Source organism: Gopherus evgoodei, chromosome 4, assembly GCF_007399415.2.
Source record: "Gopherus evgoodei ecotype Sinaloan lineage chromosome 4, rGopEvg1_v1.p, whole genome shotgun sequence".
In the NCBI taxonomy this organism is placed as follows: domain Eukaryota; kingdom Metazoa; phylum Chordata; order Testudines; family Testudinidae; genus Gopherus; species Gopherus evgoodei.
The window spans coordinates 50,895,944-50,912,142 of record NC_044325.1 but is presented as its reverse complement, the minus strand read 5'-3'; the positions used below and the strand labels follow the sequence as shown (position 1 = coordinate 50,912,142).

The 16,199-nt window shown below is 38.9% G+C and overlaps 1 protein-coding gene across 3 annotated transcripts in view; it reads left to right on the top strand.

Moving 5' to 3' along the window:
• Positions 1-16,199, top strand: part of NPAS3 (neuronal PAS domain protein 3) — an 858,327-nt gene that overhangs the window by 265,309 nt on the left and 576,819 nt on the right. For 2 of the 3 annotated variants that reach the window (XM_030559308.1, XM_030559310.1), the window contains 2 exons: positions 3,958-4,202; positions 4,315-4,365. In XM_030559308.1, coding sequence (XP_030415168.1) covers positions 3,958-4,202; positions 4,315-4,365 — 296 coding nt within the window. The remainder of the gene's footprint in view (positions 1-3,957; positions 4,203-4,314; positions 4,366-16,199) is intronic. The other variant, XM_030559309.1, reaches the window with a different exon arrangement.

Here is a 16,199-nt window from a genome sequence, read left to right as displayed (position 1 = left end):
TGAGACTAGCCTCCCTGCCTAGGTCCTCTGATGCAAGACACATTTTGCTGCTGTGGCCCCAGCACTGCCTTCTGTGAGATCAACTCTGGCACAGACCTCAGCACTGCCACCAATCGTTCAGTAGGCTTCATGGTGGTATCTGCAGCACAGTACAAGAAGGCGTCTTACTCTGCCCCTTCTGACAGGAAAGGGTGTAACTTGGATGATTATGGCATCAGAGCCTACTCATTAGGCCTTCAACTGCCAATATCAAGCTGCTGAGTCCTATTACAGTTATGTCCTATGGGATGCCATAAGCCCCAACTTAGATTCCTTGCCTGAGGAATGGAAGGAAGCAGCCATGGCATTTGGCACCAAGGGTTGTATGCTCACTAGGTACTCTATAAGAACAGCACAGGAGGCCTTGGACATAAGGTGACCAGATGTCCTGATTTTATATAGGGACAGTCCCGATTTTTGGGTCTTTTTCTTATATAGGCTCCTATTACCCCCCACTCCCATCCTGATTTTTCACATTTGCTGTCTGACCTCAGCACTTGGAGAGAGTCCAGAGGAGAGCAACAAATATAATAAAAGATTTAGAAAACCTAACCTTGGACACCAGAACAAGAAAAGTGGCTCTTAGAAGGTTCTCTTAGCAGAATATCATAATTCTATATACAATGATGATGCACATATTTTGACAGAACAATGAGTTTTAGCAGATCATGACTAGGGCCCTACCAAATTCACAGTCCATTTTGGTCAATTTCATGGACATAAGATTTTAAAAATCGTAAAGTTCATGATATCAGCTTTTTAAATCTGAAATTTTACAATGTTGTAATTGTAGGGGTCTTGACCCCAAAAGGAGTTGGCGGAGGAGAGGGTTGCGATACTGCTATTCTTTCTTCTGTACTGCTGCTGGATGCAGCGCTACCTTCAGACTGAGCAGCTGGAGAGCACTGGCTGCAGGGCCAGGAGCCGAGATTTGAAGGCAGTTCCACCACCAATAGTAGCGCAGCAGTAAGGGTGGCATGGTATGGTATTGCCACCCTTACTTCTATGCTGCTGCTGGCAGGGCACTGCCTTCAGAGCTGGGCACCCAGCCAACAGCCACCACTCTCCAGCTCTGAAATCAGCACAGAGTAAGGATGAGAATGCCATCCTTTAGGCAGTACCCTCTAAAAAACCTTGCGACCCCCCCACAACTCCATTTTGGGCGAGTGTACCCCCAATTTGAGAAATGCTGGACTCCCCCCATGAAATCCCTGTAGGTAAAAGCACACAGAAAACCAGATTCTACGGTGGGAGACCAGAGTTCACAGTCCATGGCCTGTTTTTCATGGCTGTGAATTTAGTAGGGCCCTAATCATGACCTTTCATGTGATACCTTGTATGAGATATTACAGCCATATACTAATGATACCTTCTTGGAACTCAAATCTTGTTCTAATGAAGCTAATAGGCACTTCTTGTGAGCCTCTGGCACAAGACTCTCTTGCTCTCAAACATTTAGCAATAAAATAGCATTCCTCATAACAATTACATCTGGTCAGAGGGTCAGTGAGTTTAGTGCTTTGATTGCCACAGTGCCTTATGCTGTGATTCACAAGGACAAAGTCACCATGAGTCCCCATCCCAGCTTCCAGGTGGTCTCAAATTTTCACCTATCTCAATATGTTTTCCTTCCTTGGTTCTTCCCCAGCTTCTGTCACCATAACCTCACTGTAACGAGGGTGTTCTATTACCTAGAAAAGACCTTTAGAAAATCCAGTAAATTATTTGTAACGTATGGGGAGAATCTATTACCAGACAGAGACTTTATCACTGAATTAGGAGATGTATGGAATATTGCTACATTTTAACTAGGAAACCAGTACCTGCTGGTTTAGAGACTCATTGCAGGAGAGCAACTGTAGCGTCAATGGTATGCCTTAGGCAGGTTCCCCCAGGAGAATATGCAAAGCAGCAACTTTGAGTTCTGTGCACACTTTCACCAGACACTGCTTCTTGGAGTTAGCATCATGCTCCAATGCCCAGTTTAGGAGGGCCAGTCCATATTTAGCTAAGAACTCTTTGCCCTCCATCCTGGTAGGGAAGGACTAATCTCCCACAAATGAAAATACACAAAGGCCCTCGAAGAAGAAAGGCGTTACTTACCAATAACTTCTGTTCTTCAAGAGTTGCCTCTGGATTCATGCTACCTGCCTACCTTCCCCTATGCCTTAGAGTTCTAACTAATATGGTATCAGGACTCTTCAGTTAGGCAAAAGGACCTGAAGTGGTTGGGGGATACTGTCCCTTATATAGAGTAGGGCAATTATATCACGCTGCAACTTGACACCAGCGGCTTCATATCCCAGAAAGGTGAATTTTGAAGAACAACAGTTACTGTTAAATAACCTGTTTTTCCTGAATAGAAAGCTCCCACTTCAATCCCTGGATGGTTAAAATACTGAACAAAATATTGCCCACCCTACACGTCAAAGAAATAAAATTTCAGAGGAAATGCCCCATTAGAGGGAAAGAAGGAAAACATTTCTCTTGCATGTTGTTTTAAAAACAAGATGTTGACGGTTGAAGCTTGTCAGATATTTGGAATGTTGGAAAAAGGTTAGGTTTTCTAAATCTTTTATTATATTTGTTGCTCTCCTCTGGACTCTCTCCAATTTGTCCATGTTTCCTGAAGTGTGGTGCCCAGAATTGGACACAGTACTCCTGCTGAGGCCTCACCTGTATCTTACAGATGATGCTCCTGTAATACACCTCCAAATATTAACCTTTGTTTCAATAGCATCACACTGTTGACCTCATATTCAATTTGTGATCCACTGTAACCCCCAGATCCTTTTCAGCAGTATGACCACTTAGCCAGTTATTCCCCATTTTGTATTTGTGCAGCTGAGTTTGCTTTCCTAAGTGAAGTACTATGCACTTGTCTTTATTGAATATCATCTTTTTGATTTCAGACCAATTCTCCAATTTATCAATTATGAATTCTAATCCTGTCCTCCAAAGTGCTTGCAACGCCTTTCAGCTCCACAGATTTTATAAGCATATTCTCCATTCCACTTTCAAAGTCATTAAAGAAAATGTTAGAAATAATACTGGACCCATGACACATCCTTGCGATTCCCCAATAGATGTGTCCTTCTAGTTTGACAGTGAACCATCGATAACTACTCTTTGTGTACAGTGTTTAAGTGGTTATGTACCCACCTTATAGTAATTACAATTAGACCACATTTCCCTTGTTTCCTTATGAGAATGTGATGTGGAGCTGTGGTAAAAACCTTACTTAAATCAAGATATATCACCTCTGAAGCTTCCCCCCAACCCCATCCATTGGACCAGTAATCTTCTCAAAGATTCAAATTAGTTTGGAAATAGAAGGAAATGGCCATATCATTATTATTAAATGGCAATACAAATATCCCAAGGATAAGGGACAACTGCTTGGATAAGACATTTCCCAAAGCACATGGATGGTCGGAGGAGAATGTGAGTGGCCCTTTGCTCTTCCCCCAGCTTCTCATAATGAGGCTTAATAAGAGGGCTTCTTAAAGCCAGGGGTATGACCTTTGGTGGAGCTTGACGCAAAGCTGGGCTCTGATTGGTCAAGATGGTTAAGGAGCCCTTTTAATCCATCCAGGGAAACCCCTGGCAAATCCATCTGTCCTGTGAATGGGTGAGACTGATTGGTGGTCAGGGCAGTCAGTCTTAGAGGATGACAGAACTGAATTAAGAATGGTTACTGAACTTGTTTGCTACCACTGAAAGGAAAATACCATAATTAGTATTCAAATATTGAAAGAGCACAGTATTGTTGAAGTATATCCTGAAAATTGCATATCTGTACATGTCAGCATTTGGAAAATGTTGGTAATTTGTATAGGAACCCATCAATGAAAGCAAATGGGTTAAATGTGACAGAACACTAATACTGATGAATGTCCTCCTTTGTTTTTGTTTCAGTTTACAAGCCTTGCGAAAGGAAAAGTCCCGAGATGCTGCTCGCTCTCGCCGGGGAAAGGAAAATTTTGAATTCTATGAGTTGGCAAAGTTGTTGCCACTCCCTGCAGCCATTACAAGTCAGCTTGACAAGGCATCCATTATCCGACTTACAATTAGCTATCTGAAAATGAGGGACTTTGCTAATCAGGGGGATCCTCCGTGGAACTTGAGAATGGAAGGACCTCCACCCAACACATCAGTAAAAGGTATGAAAATAGCATATTGTTTAGTATGGATTGTGGCAGCCTGTAGTAATATCTAAATTGAAATTTTTACCATCATCCTTTCTTCTTTCCCTGCATATCAAATCCTTTAAAGGGATACAAATGTGGAAATCTGAGGTCTGCATGAGAAAGACACCATGTGAAGGTGAAATAAACCTCTTATTCTATTTATATTTTATTTAAAAACAAACTTTGTCAGTATAACTATGATAGCAGTAAGGTTTCTGGGAGATGGAGATTAAATGATTTGTTGTAAAGTGATTTGCAGTTATTGTGTTTTTGTTTATTTTCATACTGTACAAAAATATGATTTTGGATGGAGCATGGTAACATTTTTTGGCTTGTGGTCATTTATTGTATGGTATATTAAAAATTGAATTCAGATTAATAGTAAATTCAAGCACTTCAAATTTTGTTGGTTACCAAAATTAAGACATGAATTTCATTTATTTTCTTACCATTTATTCATAAAATATTTTGACTTCTGAGTTAATGTAGTTAGAAATTTAGCCAAAATGGACCTAGTTTCAAATGTGAGCATCTAAAGTGTGTGTTCAAATGAGCAGTTAGAGAAATAAAATTGGTATTTCTGACCTTTGTACCCATTGGAGCACCCAAGCCCAGGGCCTGTTAGCCTTACTTTAGAACCCATATATGTAAATCGGTCTTGTACAGTGTTTTGCGTGATGTGTATAATCTTTTAAGACTGACATTTTTAGTGTCATCTTCAAATCCTACCTTTTCTCAGGCAGATAAGTGTGATCTCCCTTTCTGTTATAATTAATGTAACAATTTTTAATGAATTTAGAAATACTGAAAGCCTTTAAAATCGTGGTTGTTAGATCTCTGGTCTGTCTTTGGCAGAACTGAATTTCATTCTGTTTTATTTTGGCCATTAATTTTTATGTTTTAGAGGAGACGTATTCTAGATTGAGCCAGGATATCACCAATCCTTCATTTTCTATCTGTTGTCGTTAGTTATACACTTGAAACCCTGGACTGGACTGTATGGTATAAGGATGTATGTAGTTGGAGGCATCAGAAGTGGCCACCTCTAAGGGACAGATAGGAAGCTGTGACTTTGTAGGTCTGCACTTGACAGCTGGCTATTAGTATTGGTATTAGTATTGGTATTAGCATTGACAATGTAGGCAGCTTTCAGTTACCCTTCTTGCTAGAAGAAAGAATATTAGATGAAAAATGTCATAATTTTACACTGGAAGGAGGTAGACAGGGAGGGCAAAAAACAACTGGCTTTCAGACTAATAATGGTCTAGGGACCATACATGTGTTTGTCCCTATTCATATATGTCCATTTATACCATCTGCCATGTAATATTTTCCTGAAAGAATGGAAATGGCATCATCCAAAGTATAAGATTATGACTAGTTATCATCATGCTTGTGATATCAAAAATATGCAAGTGTTACTCTTATATCCTCTCATTCTGAAAAGTATATGTTCTCATGCACTGGGAGAGCTGCTAAATACAATAAGGCTGTTACAGTAGTGATGTAAAGTAAGTGGGTTATTGTTGTCTGTTGCATCTGTAATCTACCTGTTGAAATAACATATGCAGCCCTATATAATGCTGTTATAGGCTCTCTCTCCAGTGATACAGAATATAATGCTTTCACAGGCTCTCCTGTGATATAGAATGTCTGATTTCTGCAAGTCTCTGGGTCATGATTTTAAAAATCTTGTGTAAGTTTTCACAGTATACACTCTCCTTTTTCAGTGTCCTGTTTTGGAATAAAAACATGTAATTAAACACTGGTCACTGTCAGACAGGAACATATTTAAATATAAGTACTCTGGCTCAGGTTCACCCATGCCTCTGCCTACAAAAAAGCAGAATGAAACATTTTAATACTGTGTCTCCACCCAGTTGGAGGCTCTACTGCTGCAATTTTAGAAGTCTTTTTTTTTTTTAAGTGGAAGTTCACTATTACTAAATAGGATTTTATTTTACACATTGCAGTGCCTTGAAATAATGTGGAGCTTTCACTCTACTTCACCGTACTGGTAAATACTGTTTCATTGTATGTGAATTCATTATAAGCAGGTTCAACTGTACGTTGCATGTGTATTTTATTACTTCACTAGTTCTCCTTGAACATAAACCTGTTACGCATTCCGATCAAACATTCATGAAATTACATAAAAAGAAATTCATTTTCATTTATTAAGGTCTTTTTCTGCTGCCCTTGAAGAAGTTCATATGGATAAACAAGCTCTCATAAATAGCCTGCAGCATCATATGTGTGGTTCATAATCCTACAGTAAAACTCAAGACATGGTACTTTGTGCGTCCCCAAGCAATTTCTTGAATTAGACCCTAAAGGCATTTGGAAAATTATATGAGAAGTACTTACACTGTTTGGCAACTGCTTTTCCCCCCCTTCAAATGTGATGATCTGTTCATGTTAATAATTAAATTTCAAAGCTTAGTTTTAAATTTGTCCTCAACTATGTACAGCAACTTAATCATTTTAATTTAGTATTTCAGAAAGGTCCTTTACTCTGCCCTGTATTCATCACAGCTTTTCTTAAAAGTCTATAATGGCTGATGAGTTTGTTTTCTTATGCTCATTTTGTATAGATTATTCAAAGTTGTGGTTGCAAAAAGAACACTTAGGTGATGCTGTGTAATATTTCCAGAGTCAATTACTTCATGGAAATGATACGTTAAGCAATTGGAAAGTAACAGATATTTTTCTCCATTATTTTAGAAATATCTGTGTTGGTATAATATAGATCAAGTCTACAATGAACATTATGCATAATTCAAAAAATGGCCAGCCGTTCTCAGCAGTGTTTCAGCTAAATAACTGATGATTGTAACCTTTAAAGAAATTTCATTGCGGTAACTATTGGTAAATCACTTCTCCATTCACAGTAATCTTTGTTTAGAGGCTGTCTAGAAACCATTATATCTTTTATTAATCTTAAAAGCAATAGCCATTGATTTGACATTTGCTGAAACTAGAAAAATTTTCTGTCTTTCTAATATAGGAAATTTCAGTCAGGTTTTTTTGGCCTCTTGTTTAAGACCTTGTTACTTGGGAATATTAGCCATGATAAGCAATAATTTATATATTTGCAGTAGTTGACTTTAAATGTTAAAATTCTTAAAATCAGGAGGAGTGTCCTTATGACAGGCAATAAATATATACAGAAAAAAATAAAAAAGCCCATCTGTTTATAGACAATATCAGTTGAAGAATAAGCAAGATACTTGTATATACAGTATATACTGAACCATATAGTTTTAGGGCAAAATAATATTGTCTTTACTTAAACCCTAATATTCAGTGGGTGTCTGTTCATGAGTAAAACAGAACAACTTCTAGCAAATGCCTCAGTATCACAAACATATATTCTAACAGTTTTGATCTGTAGAAGGGGTTACACATCTGTTTTTCTATAACATGTGGTCAGTGTTTAACCAATAACTGGGACCTTATCTGGGACAAGACTTAAATTATTTTGTGCATTCTGGCTGCCAAAGACACAACAGGTTACATAATGTTTTTGTGACTTAAAATTGTAAGAATCATCTTGCTGTCTTGGGACAGCATTTTATGAATCCCGTTTATATTTCTACTGAAAGACAAAATGCCCAATGGATTATCTGAGAAATTACTCTAAGATTCTGGATGTTTCCCCCAAATGTAACCAACAATATCACAAATATATGAAAGACCATGAACTTGTGTGTGCAACTCTCCAAGAAGTTATATTTGTTGTCACTGAAAATCTTTTAAAAAACGTGCATCAAGGAATGCAACGTTTTGTGGCATGTAAAATGTGGACGGGGGGGTTGACAAACTTTCTGCCACATCAGTGCTTTTCTTCTAGTATTTCACAGCCAAATAAATTATGGATGTTAACTCTTCCACTTGACCAGCATGGCTGTCACTTGCCAGAATATGGAAAACCCTTTCTGATACTTTTGGAAAAAAACCCCACACTATTGTTCTTTTCACTTGCACATGCTATTTCACAACGTATAATACATGCCCATTTTTGTTATCCTTAGCACTGGCCAGTTCCCAAGATGACATAAAATTATTCATTAGATAGAAATCGGACTTTGTTCATGCTGGGTGTTGCTTTTTGTCTTTGGAGATTCAAGTGCATGCATAAGGCCATGCGTACAATTTCTTTTCAAATAGCATGACATATAGGAACCTGAATATGTAGCACAAGTTTGTGACATATCTATCTTTTTATGAAACAGAATTAATTATGGGATTATCCAGGATCTCAAATGGTGACAAATTGGTTGTAGGTTTTTGAACTGGAATATTTACATTTTGATAAATATTTTTACAAACAGAAGCAGCCTACTTATTACCATTAGCAAGGTGAATGAATAATTCCAGCTAAGGTGTGAATTGGCCTTCAGTTAAACTGTTTTTTCAAATGATAGTAACTGAATCAGTGGCATGATGCATGAAGAATACCAGTTTAGCTTGATTACACCTCCTTCTGGCATTCCTCAGTCTGGAAACAGGATAATTTTACTGATCTGTGATCTGGAGTTAAGAATATTTGGCAGTTTGGAACAAACTCAAATGTCATCATCTAAGTGTTTCAGCCCCAAACAGACCTCTTGAGTCACTTTTCAGTGACAAGATTATTCCTGGTCCTTATATGGGTGAAGAAAGTGGGCAAGGATCAGGGGAAAGGGAGCTGAAGGAGCTTTCCAGACAGAACTGCGGCTCCTACACATTAGGGAGAGCAGGTACTGCTATCTCCTTGCTCCCTTGTGAGTACAGAGTGGTATAGACAAGGCCAGGGGCGGCTCCAGGCCCCAGCAGGCCAAGCACATACTTGGGGTGGCATGCCGCGGGGGGCGCTCTGCGGGTCGCTGGAGCTGCGGGACCAGCAGACCCTCCGCAGGCACATCTGCGGGAGGTCCACCAGAGCTGCGGGTCCGGCGACCGGCAGAGTGCCCCCCGCAGCGTGCCGCCGTACTTGGGGCGGCGAAATGGCTAGAGCTGCCCCTGGACAAGGCGATGACTCTTCTATCCCTACACATTGGTCAGCTGCTGTTAGTAAGCTGCAACCTGCAAGAGGGTGTATTGGTAGTCATGCTACTTCTGTATGTCTGGGAGAAGAATTTCTCCCATTGCTCTACCTTGGTTGGTATGGTCTCACAATGCCCCTATTATGATACAGCGTTGTCCAAATTATTTGTCTCAATATCCAGTGACAATGAGTTTCATAGACAAATTTTTTTAAATCCAATTTATCCTGTTTTCCTCTTAATTTAAGGCTTCCTCTTTTTCTTACATTGTGGGAGTTATCCTTCTCTATACCATTTATATTATATAACTTAATCATATTCCCTCTTTTCATTTCCAGACATTCATGCCCTTTTCTATTTCTGCTGTACATCTTTAATCTGGGACAACCCCAACTAACAGCACCATAGGAACATACCATTATTTCTGCAATGGGATAAATATGTGAGAAGGTAGTTCTGTTTCCATGTCCTTTTGGTCTTTGGACACCGTGCTGAGACTGACAATGGGGCTGTCAGTTATGATGATTTTGGTGCTGTGGATATATGTTAATGAGGAAATGAGCTAAAATCACAAACACATTTTCCATAAGCTGCAGAGCAGTCAGTAGTTGGTAATGATTTTTGATCCGTCCTGTGTGTGTAACACTGACCCAAGAGATGAAGGATCTCGCTAACATTATCACTTTCCTGATCCTTCCAGTCCCCTCCTAGTTAAAACTGTAGAATGATGCTAAATTTACATGTCCTCCTTTATTTGAATCACTAATTCTATCCATCACTTGTGCCAAGACAGAAAACATCTACTGCAGCTGTTAACATATTAATGTTATTGCAAACATATAGTCAATCCAGTGTCAGTATTTTAAGGGTTAAATGTTGCTAAACCATCATCTTAGAACTAAAGAGATACATTTAATCAGAGCAGCCAAACGGCCCTTATATACAAGAATAAGGAAATAGAAAATGTGACTGTGTATTGTAGATCGTCTTTTCAGTGCCAGCCCTTACTGTGCTCATCTTTGTTCTATTGCAGCTACAATTCATCTTCCTTCTTCTCTTATTGTGATATGGCCAACCAATCACAACTTTTATTTCTTCATGGTCTTTCTAAAGTCCTTTACTGCAATTTATTTTGTTTATCCATGGATTTGTATTTTGGCCTCTTACTATCACACCAGCTATGCATAGTTTCTTCCTCTGTTATTCAGTCCTTAACCTTTACTCCATCTTCCTTTTTGAGTGCCAGTGTTTTTTCTATATGTCACAGCTGGAACTCTTGAATTCTCAATGCAGCCTTGATGGTAAAAACCAAGTGGTGAAGAATTTTAAAAATTAAAAAGAAGAGTAGAAAGAAGGAAATAACTACATTTAAATAAAATAAGAGCTGCTCCTGAATCTTAGCTTCAGCTCCTTCAACATTTGAACCAATATTTTAATAATTTTAGCTCATCCAATCCTGTCTCATGGTCAGTTTTCACTCATGAGATAAATATCTACTGTCACAATTTCAACGGAGAGAGATAGATACCTGTATTTACGATCCATAGTTGAGAACATTGACAAAGATGCAATAATGACTGAGTAGGTATTGACAACTGCATAGGCTCCAACCTTGGAGAAGATGCGTAAATAAATCAGAAGGAATGTTCAGATTAAATTTAAGTCAATTTTTTTGGGTTATATCATGTTATATCATGTTGAAGGAGAACTCCCTATTGATTCCAAAAAGAAGTTCTGCTTAAATGTCAGTGAGCCCCTTTTTTTCTTAATCCTTTTAATAAAATGTTTTCACATGATCTATTATTAGTTTTTCCAGATTATGTGAACTTTTTTCTTTTTAAAAATATTAACATCTTAAATTATGTATTTGTTGCCTCTTCTATGTAATATTTTAAAATAATGGACAGGAAGGGATTTGTCAATTAAGGGGTGCAAAAACTCCTATGTCCCAAAGATGCTTGTTCTGCATTTTTGCTTTTTAGTAACCTAAAATGGGACAAAAGTAAATCACTGTTGCATTGTTTTCACATATAAAGTGAAAAAAATATTGTTGGTATCTGTAAGCTGCCATATTTGGGGAAAAGACTTGAACTTTAACCTTTGCTCATTTCATTCATTCTCATCTTTTCTAAGCAGGGCAAAAGCATCTTCCAATATTACCACTCTTATGATGTAGTGTTCGGACAGATGCTCAATAAAAGCTGATTCCTGCAACATTAATGTGATAAGCCCCGTTTTCGTCACTGGGATGATTTATATGAGCAAAGGCACGTCTTCACTAGCAATGTCAAAGCACTGCTGCAGCAGCGATTTAACATGACTGTGTAGTTGTGGCATCAGCACTGGGAGAGAGCTCCCCAAGCGCTGTAAAAACCCCACCTCCATGAGGGGAATAACTACCAGCACTGGAAGCACGGATCCCAGCACTGGTGCACTGCTTATGATGCTGAAACTTGCAGCGCTCAGGGGGGTGTATTTTCACACCCCTGAGCGAGAAAGTTGCAACGCTGTAAAGTAGTAGTGTAGACAAGGCCTAAAAGTTCTGGGACCAGGTGATTGTGTTTGACATTCTCATACCCTGGTTCCAATTCAGCAATGCATTTAAGCGCGTGCTTAATTTCCATTAAAGTCAATGAGATTTATGCATGCATTTAAAGCATAGAAGCATTTTTACGTGTAAAATGTAAACCTGACTTTGTATTTCCTGTATTCTATGATTGAAACTGTAATATTATTATAATCATCAGAAGTGGCTATCTAGATATTGGGAGCCAGTACTAGTCTAACCCTGGCATTGAAGTGTGAAACACATGGATTTATTAGTAATTCTCGTTCTTGTCTAATTATTATATTGGATACCTGTGATCAAAAGGAAAGAGTAGGGCAGTCAAGTTAAACCTAGATATTTCAAAGATCAACATATGTATATTGGAATATCTATCTATCTATCTATCTATCTATCTATCTATCTATCTATCTATCTACATACAATATGTAAATACAACCATGGTTTGACCACAATATCGACATAGCTTAATTTCTGCTAGTATTTCACTGTGAAGCTGGGGGAAGGAAACTAAGTTTCCACCAAATTCCTGTGCTCTTCATTTATGCTGAAGTAAATTTGTTAGTCTCTAAGGTGCCACAAGTACTCCTATTCTTTTTGTGGATACAGACTAACACGGCTGCTACTCTGAAACCTGTGCTCTTATGGTCTCCCATTTCAATCTGGGATATAAAGTAAAAATAACTATGAATTCATTGTATTCTCATTCTGTGTTTAAGTCCTTCCCAGGACATTACAGAGATCAGCAAAGACCGTTGTCATTAGCTTTGTGTAATTAAAGAACACCTCTCATAAATGACTTTATAATTTAGATTTACCAAGATCTATCGTCATCAGATTACCATCATTTCTCTTTCTGGGTAAGAAAAAAGAGACAAATCATTCATAAATTACCTAATACTAGTTGTGCCATAGTCTTACACATACTTGGGATTATACATTAGAAAGCCCTTGTCTGATTTTTGATGGATGAGCATGTCTGCCTGTATGATTCACTCTTACTGTTAGCTGAATGCTTCTACAGAAGCATAGACGACTTGTCACTTCTGGTTCCATCTGTATCTAATGAAAACTATGGCTTTTGGTCCCCATGGGTTGATGTCACATGAATGTGCAAAATTGCATGCCACATTTCATCATCTGGGAAAATACTAAAGGCGGTATTCATCATCATTAGAAGGATCATGAGTATATATTATTGTTAATTTTTTATGAATACAGTAAATTCCCATCTATTAAAAGGTGAAAGTAGAAGACTTCTAGCAATCTTTATAAAACTGAATAGGAAGCCATTACACACACTTAGAAGATTAGCAAAAATTATGAAATGCTGGTTTTAAGAATAAATATGAAATTCCTAGGAGTGTCAGAACAACTCTTCGTTATCTGTTGTCTTTCAAATGTGAATTGCTATGAATGCCATCAGTTGGTCATCCTTTTGATGAAGCCGACTATGCTGACATTTCTAATGGAGTAACTAAGGCACCTATAAGTTTAGGGCCAGATTTTCCAAAGAGCTCAGCACCACAATTGGTGCCAAATTTCAGAAGATTGCAACTCCTATTCAGGCAACAAAAATCAGTGGCTACATTTTCAAAAGTGTTCAGCAATTAGAATGCTTAACTTTTTTAGTAATCTGATAGGTGTCCCAATGGCAGCTGCTGGGTGCTGAGCTAAATTCAAAAACTGGTTGAGAGTGACACACCCAGTATCATACAACAGATCCGTGGGAGAACTGGGAATAGCACCCTAATCCCATGACTCCAAGTCCTGTGCTTAGCAAGAAGACTACCTTAACAGGACTACTGCTTTAGTCAGCATTTCACTATGAAATTTAATGTGTTTTTCATATGAAGAGATCAGATTTTTTGGAATGCCATTTGGGTTAGCAGAGAGACATGGTGGGTGAGGTGAACCTGAAGAAGAACTCTATGTAGTTCAAAAATCTCTCTCTTTCACCAACAGAAGTTGGTCCAATAAAAGATATTACCTCATCCACCTTGTCTCTCCAATGTCCTGGGACTAACCTGGCTGCAACTACACTGCAAACAACAATTCATATTAACACTCTGAATAGATAATGAGGTTATCAAGTGAAGGAAATATTGATAAATCCATTTAATAATAAATCTCCCTGTTATATTAGCTTGAATAGGTATATCAAAAAAAATTAAAATCTGTCTACTTGTTATTAAAGGTTTTATAGGCCAAGGCCAGTCTTTTAAGTATCATTGCAAAAATGCAGTGTCAATAGACGTTACACTGTCTAAATAAACCAACAAAAACTCACAAGGAAATAAGACCAGATGTATTGTGTGATGAGGTCCAAATGTCATTTCAAGTCCAAGGGCCACTCTGAGAAGGCATCTTCCTTCTTTTTGTTGACAGATTTTAAATACATTTAACTGTCCTTTTCTGTAGATGAAAAAAATGCTGTTTTTAGTTGTTGTTTTTCTGTAGGCTAGAGTAGTGTTCTGTTCACTTGGTTCTTTAATGTCTCCTTTTTAATCCCTCCCTTTTATTTGTCTCTTCTGTATTACCTGGTTCCTTCTCTGTTTTTTACTCCTTAGTTGAGTCTTTTTGTTTGTTCTTTCCATCCTGTTCATTGGCTTTTATGCCTCTTTCTCTGTCTTTTTTACTCTTCTTGTTCTGTTGCCACATTGTGGTGTTCTGAAGACTTCAAAGTGAAGTTTTCTTTGGTAAATTTTACTTAAGTCTCTGGGTATATTCAGCAAAAAGGAACTGAAAGGAGTAGTGGCAAAGTCTTGCTGTTGCAATCTGTTTCTCGTATAGCCAATTTAGTAAATACATGGACCAAGTTGTATCATTTATTATGCCACATTTATAGATCCATAGGTTTTTAAAGCCAAAAGGGACCATTCTGACCATCTAATTTGACCTGCTGCATAACACAGGCCATAAAACCTCAACCAGTAATTGCTACCTCAAGCCCATAACTTCTGTTTTAGCTATAGCTTATCTTTTAGAAATAGATCTAGTCTTGATTTAAGGAACTTAAGTGGTGGAGAATCAACTAAGTCCCTAGGCAAGTTGTTCCGGTGGTTAATTACCCTCTCTGTGGGGAAAAAAAGTGCCATATTTGTAGTCAGAATTTGTTAAACTTCAGCTTCCAAACATTATATCTTGTTATGCCTTTTTTTCCTGCTAGATTAAGGAGCTGTCTGCTGTCAGAAATCTCTTCCCCATATAGGTATCATGATCCTCTTAACCTTCTCTTCAATAAACTAAATGAATTGAGCTTCTTCTTAATCTCTCACTGTAAGGAATAATTTCCAGAACTCTAATTATTCTTGTAGTTCTTTTCTGAAACCTTTCCAGTTTTTCTGCATTTCTTTTTGAAGAATGGGCACTCAGTGGCACTGGAACATTTTTAGTAGTGGGGGTGCTGAAAGCCAGGCCCCCCCGCCCCCTGTTGAGGCTGAGAGGAGGGCTGTGTCTTTGGGAAAAGAGCACCCAGACAGGAGTAAGGGGGCTGAGGCCACAGCTGGGGGTGGGGGTGGGCCAGGAGCAGAGCCCCCGGCAGCGGCCAGCAGCTAGGACCCCAAGTGCGGGACCAAAATCAAAGGCCTGGTGCAGGGCTCCAAGTACAGGGCCAGCTACCGGGAAGTGGGGCCAACAGCCAGGAGCTGAGCCTCAGGTGAGGTGAGGGGTTGGGGAGCAGAATGCAGGCAGAGGGCCAGGCCAGGGCATAGGCGTGGGAAGCACCCCTGGGTTTTTGCTCCGAGTCAGCAACTGGGAAGCGTGGTGCAGGGCCAGCAGCTGTGCATAAAACCTGGGGGTGCTGCAGCCCTCCTGCCCCCAATTCATGTGCCTATGTGGCCACTACAACCGAAAACAATATTCACCTCTACCCCGATATAAGGCTGTCCTCGGGAGCCAAAAAATCTTGCCACTTATAGGTGAAACATATATCGAACTTGCTTTGATCTGCCAGAGTGCACAGCCCCGCTCCCCCGGAGTGCTACTTTACCACGTTATATCCAAATTCGTGTTATATCGGGTCACATTATATCAGGGTAGAGTTGTACTTATAATGTTCTCCTTAATGCTGTTTGCAGAAGTGTTAGATCCCTACTCAATATTTCCCTGCTTATACTTATTCATCCCAGGGACATTAGAGGGCCTTTTTTCTGAATTAAGTTGTTGTTGGGAGTAAGTATAATTTCCTCCATATTAGTTGTTCTAGATTCCTTCTGCTGACAAGGATTGGACAAAGGTAAAAGATAATGCAGTCGAGTAACATATGCATCTTGAGGGTTACATTGTTATCTGTGTATTATTTAAGGAAAAACAACATTACTTTAATTGGCATGAGCATGGTAGCAAACACTGTGCCAGGTCGTTTACATTTGCAGA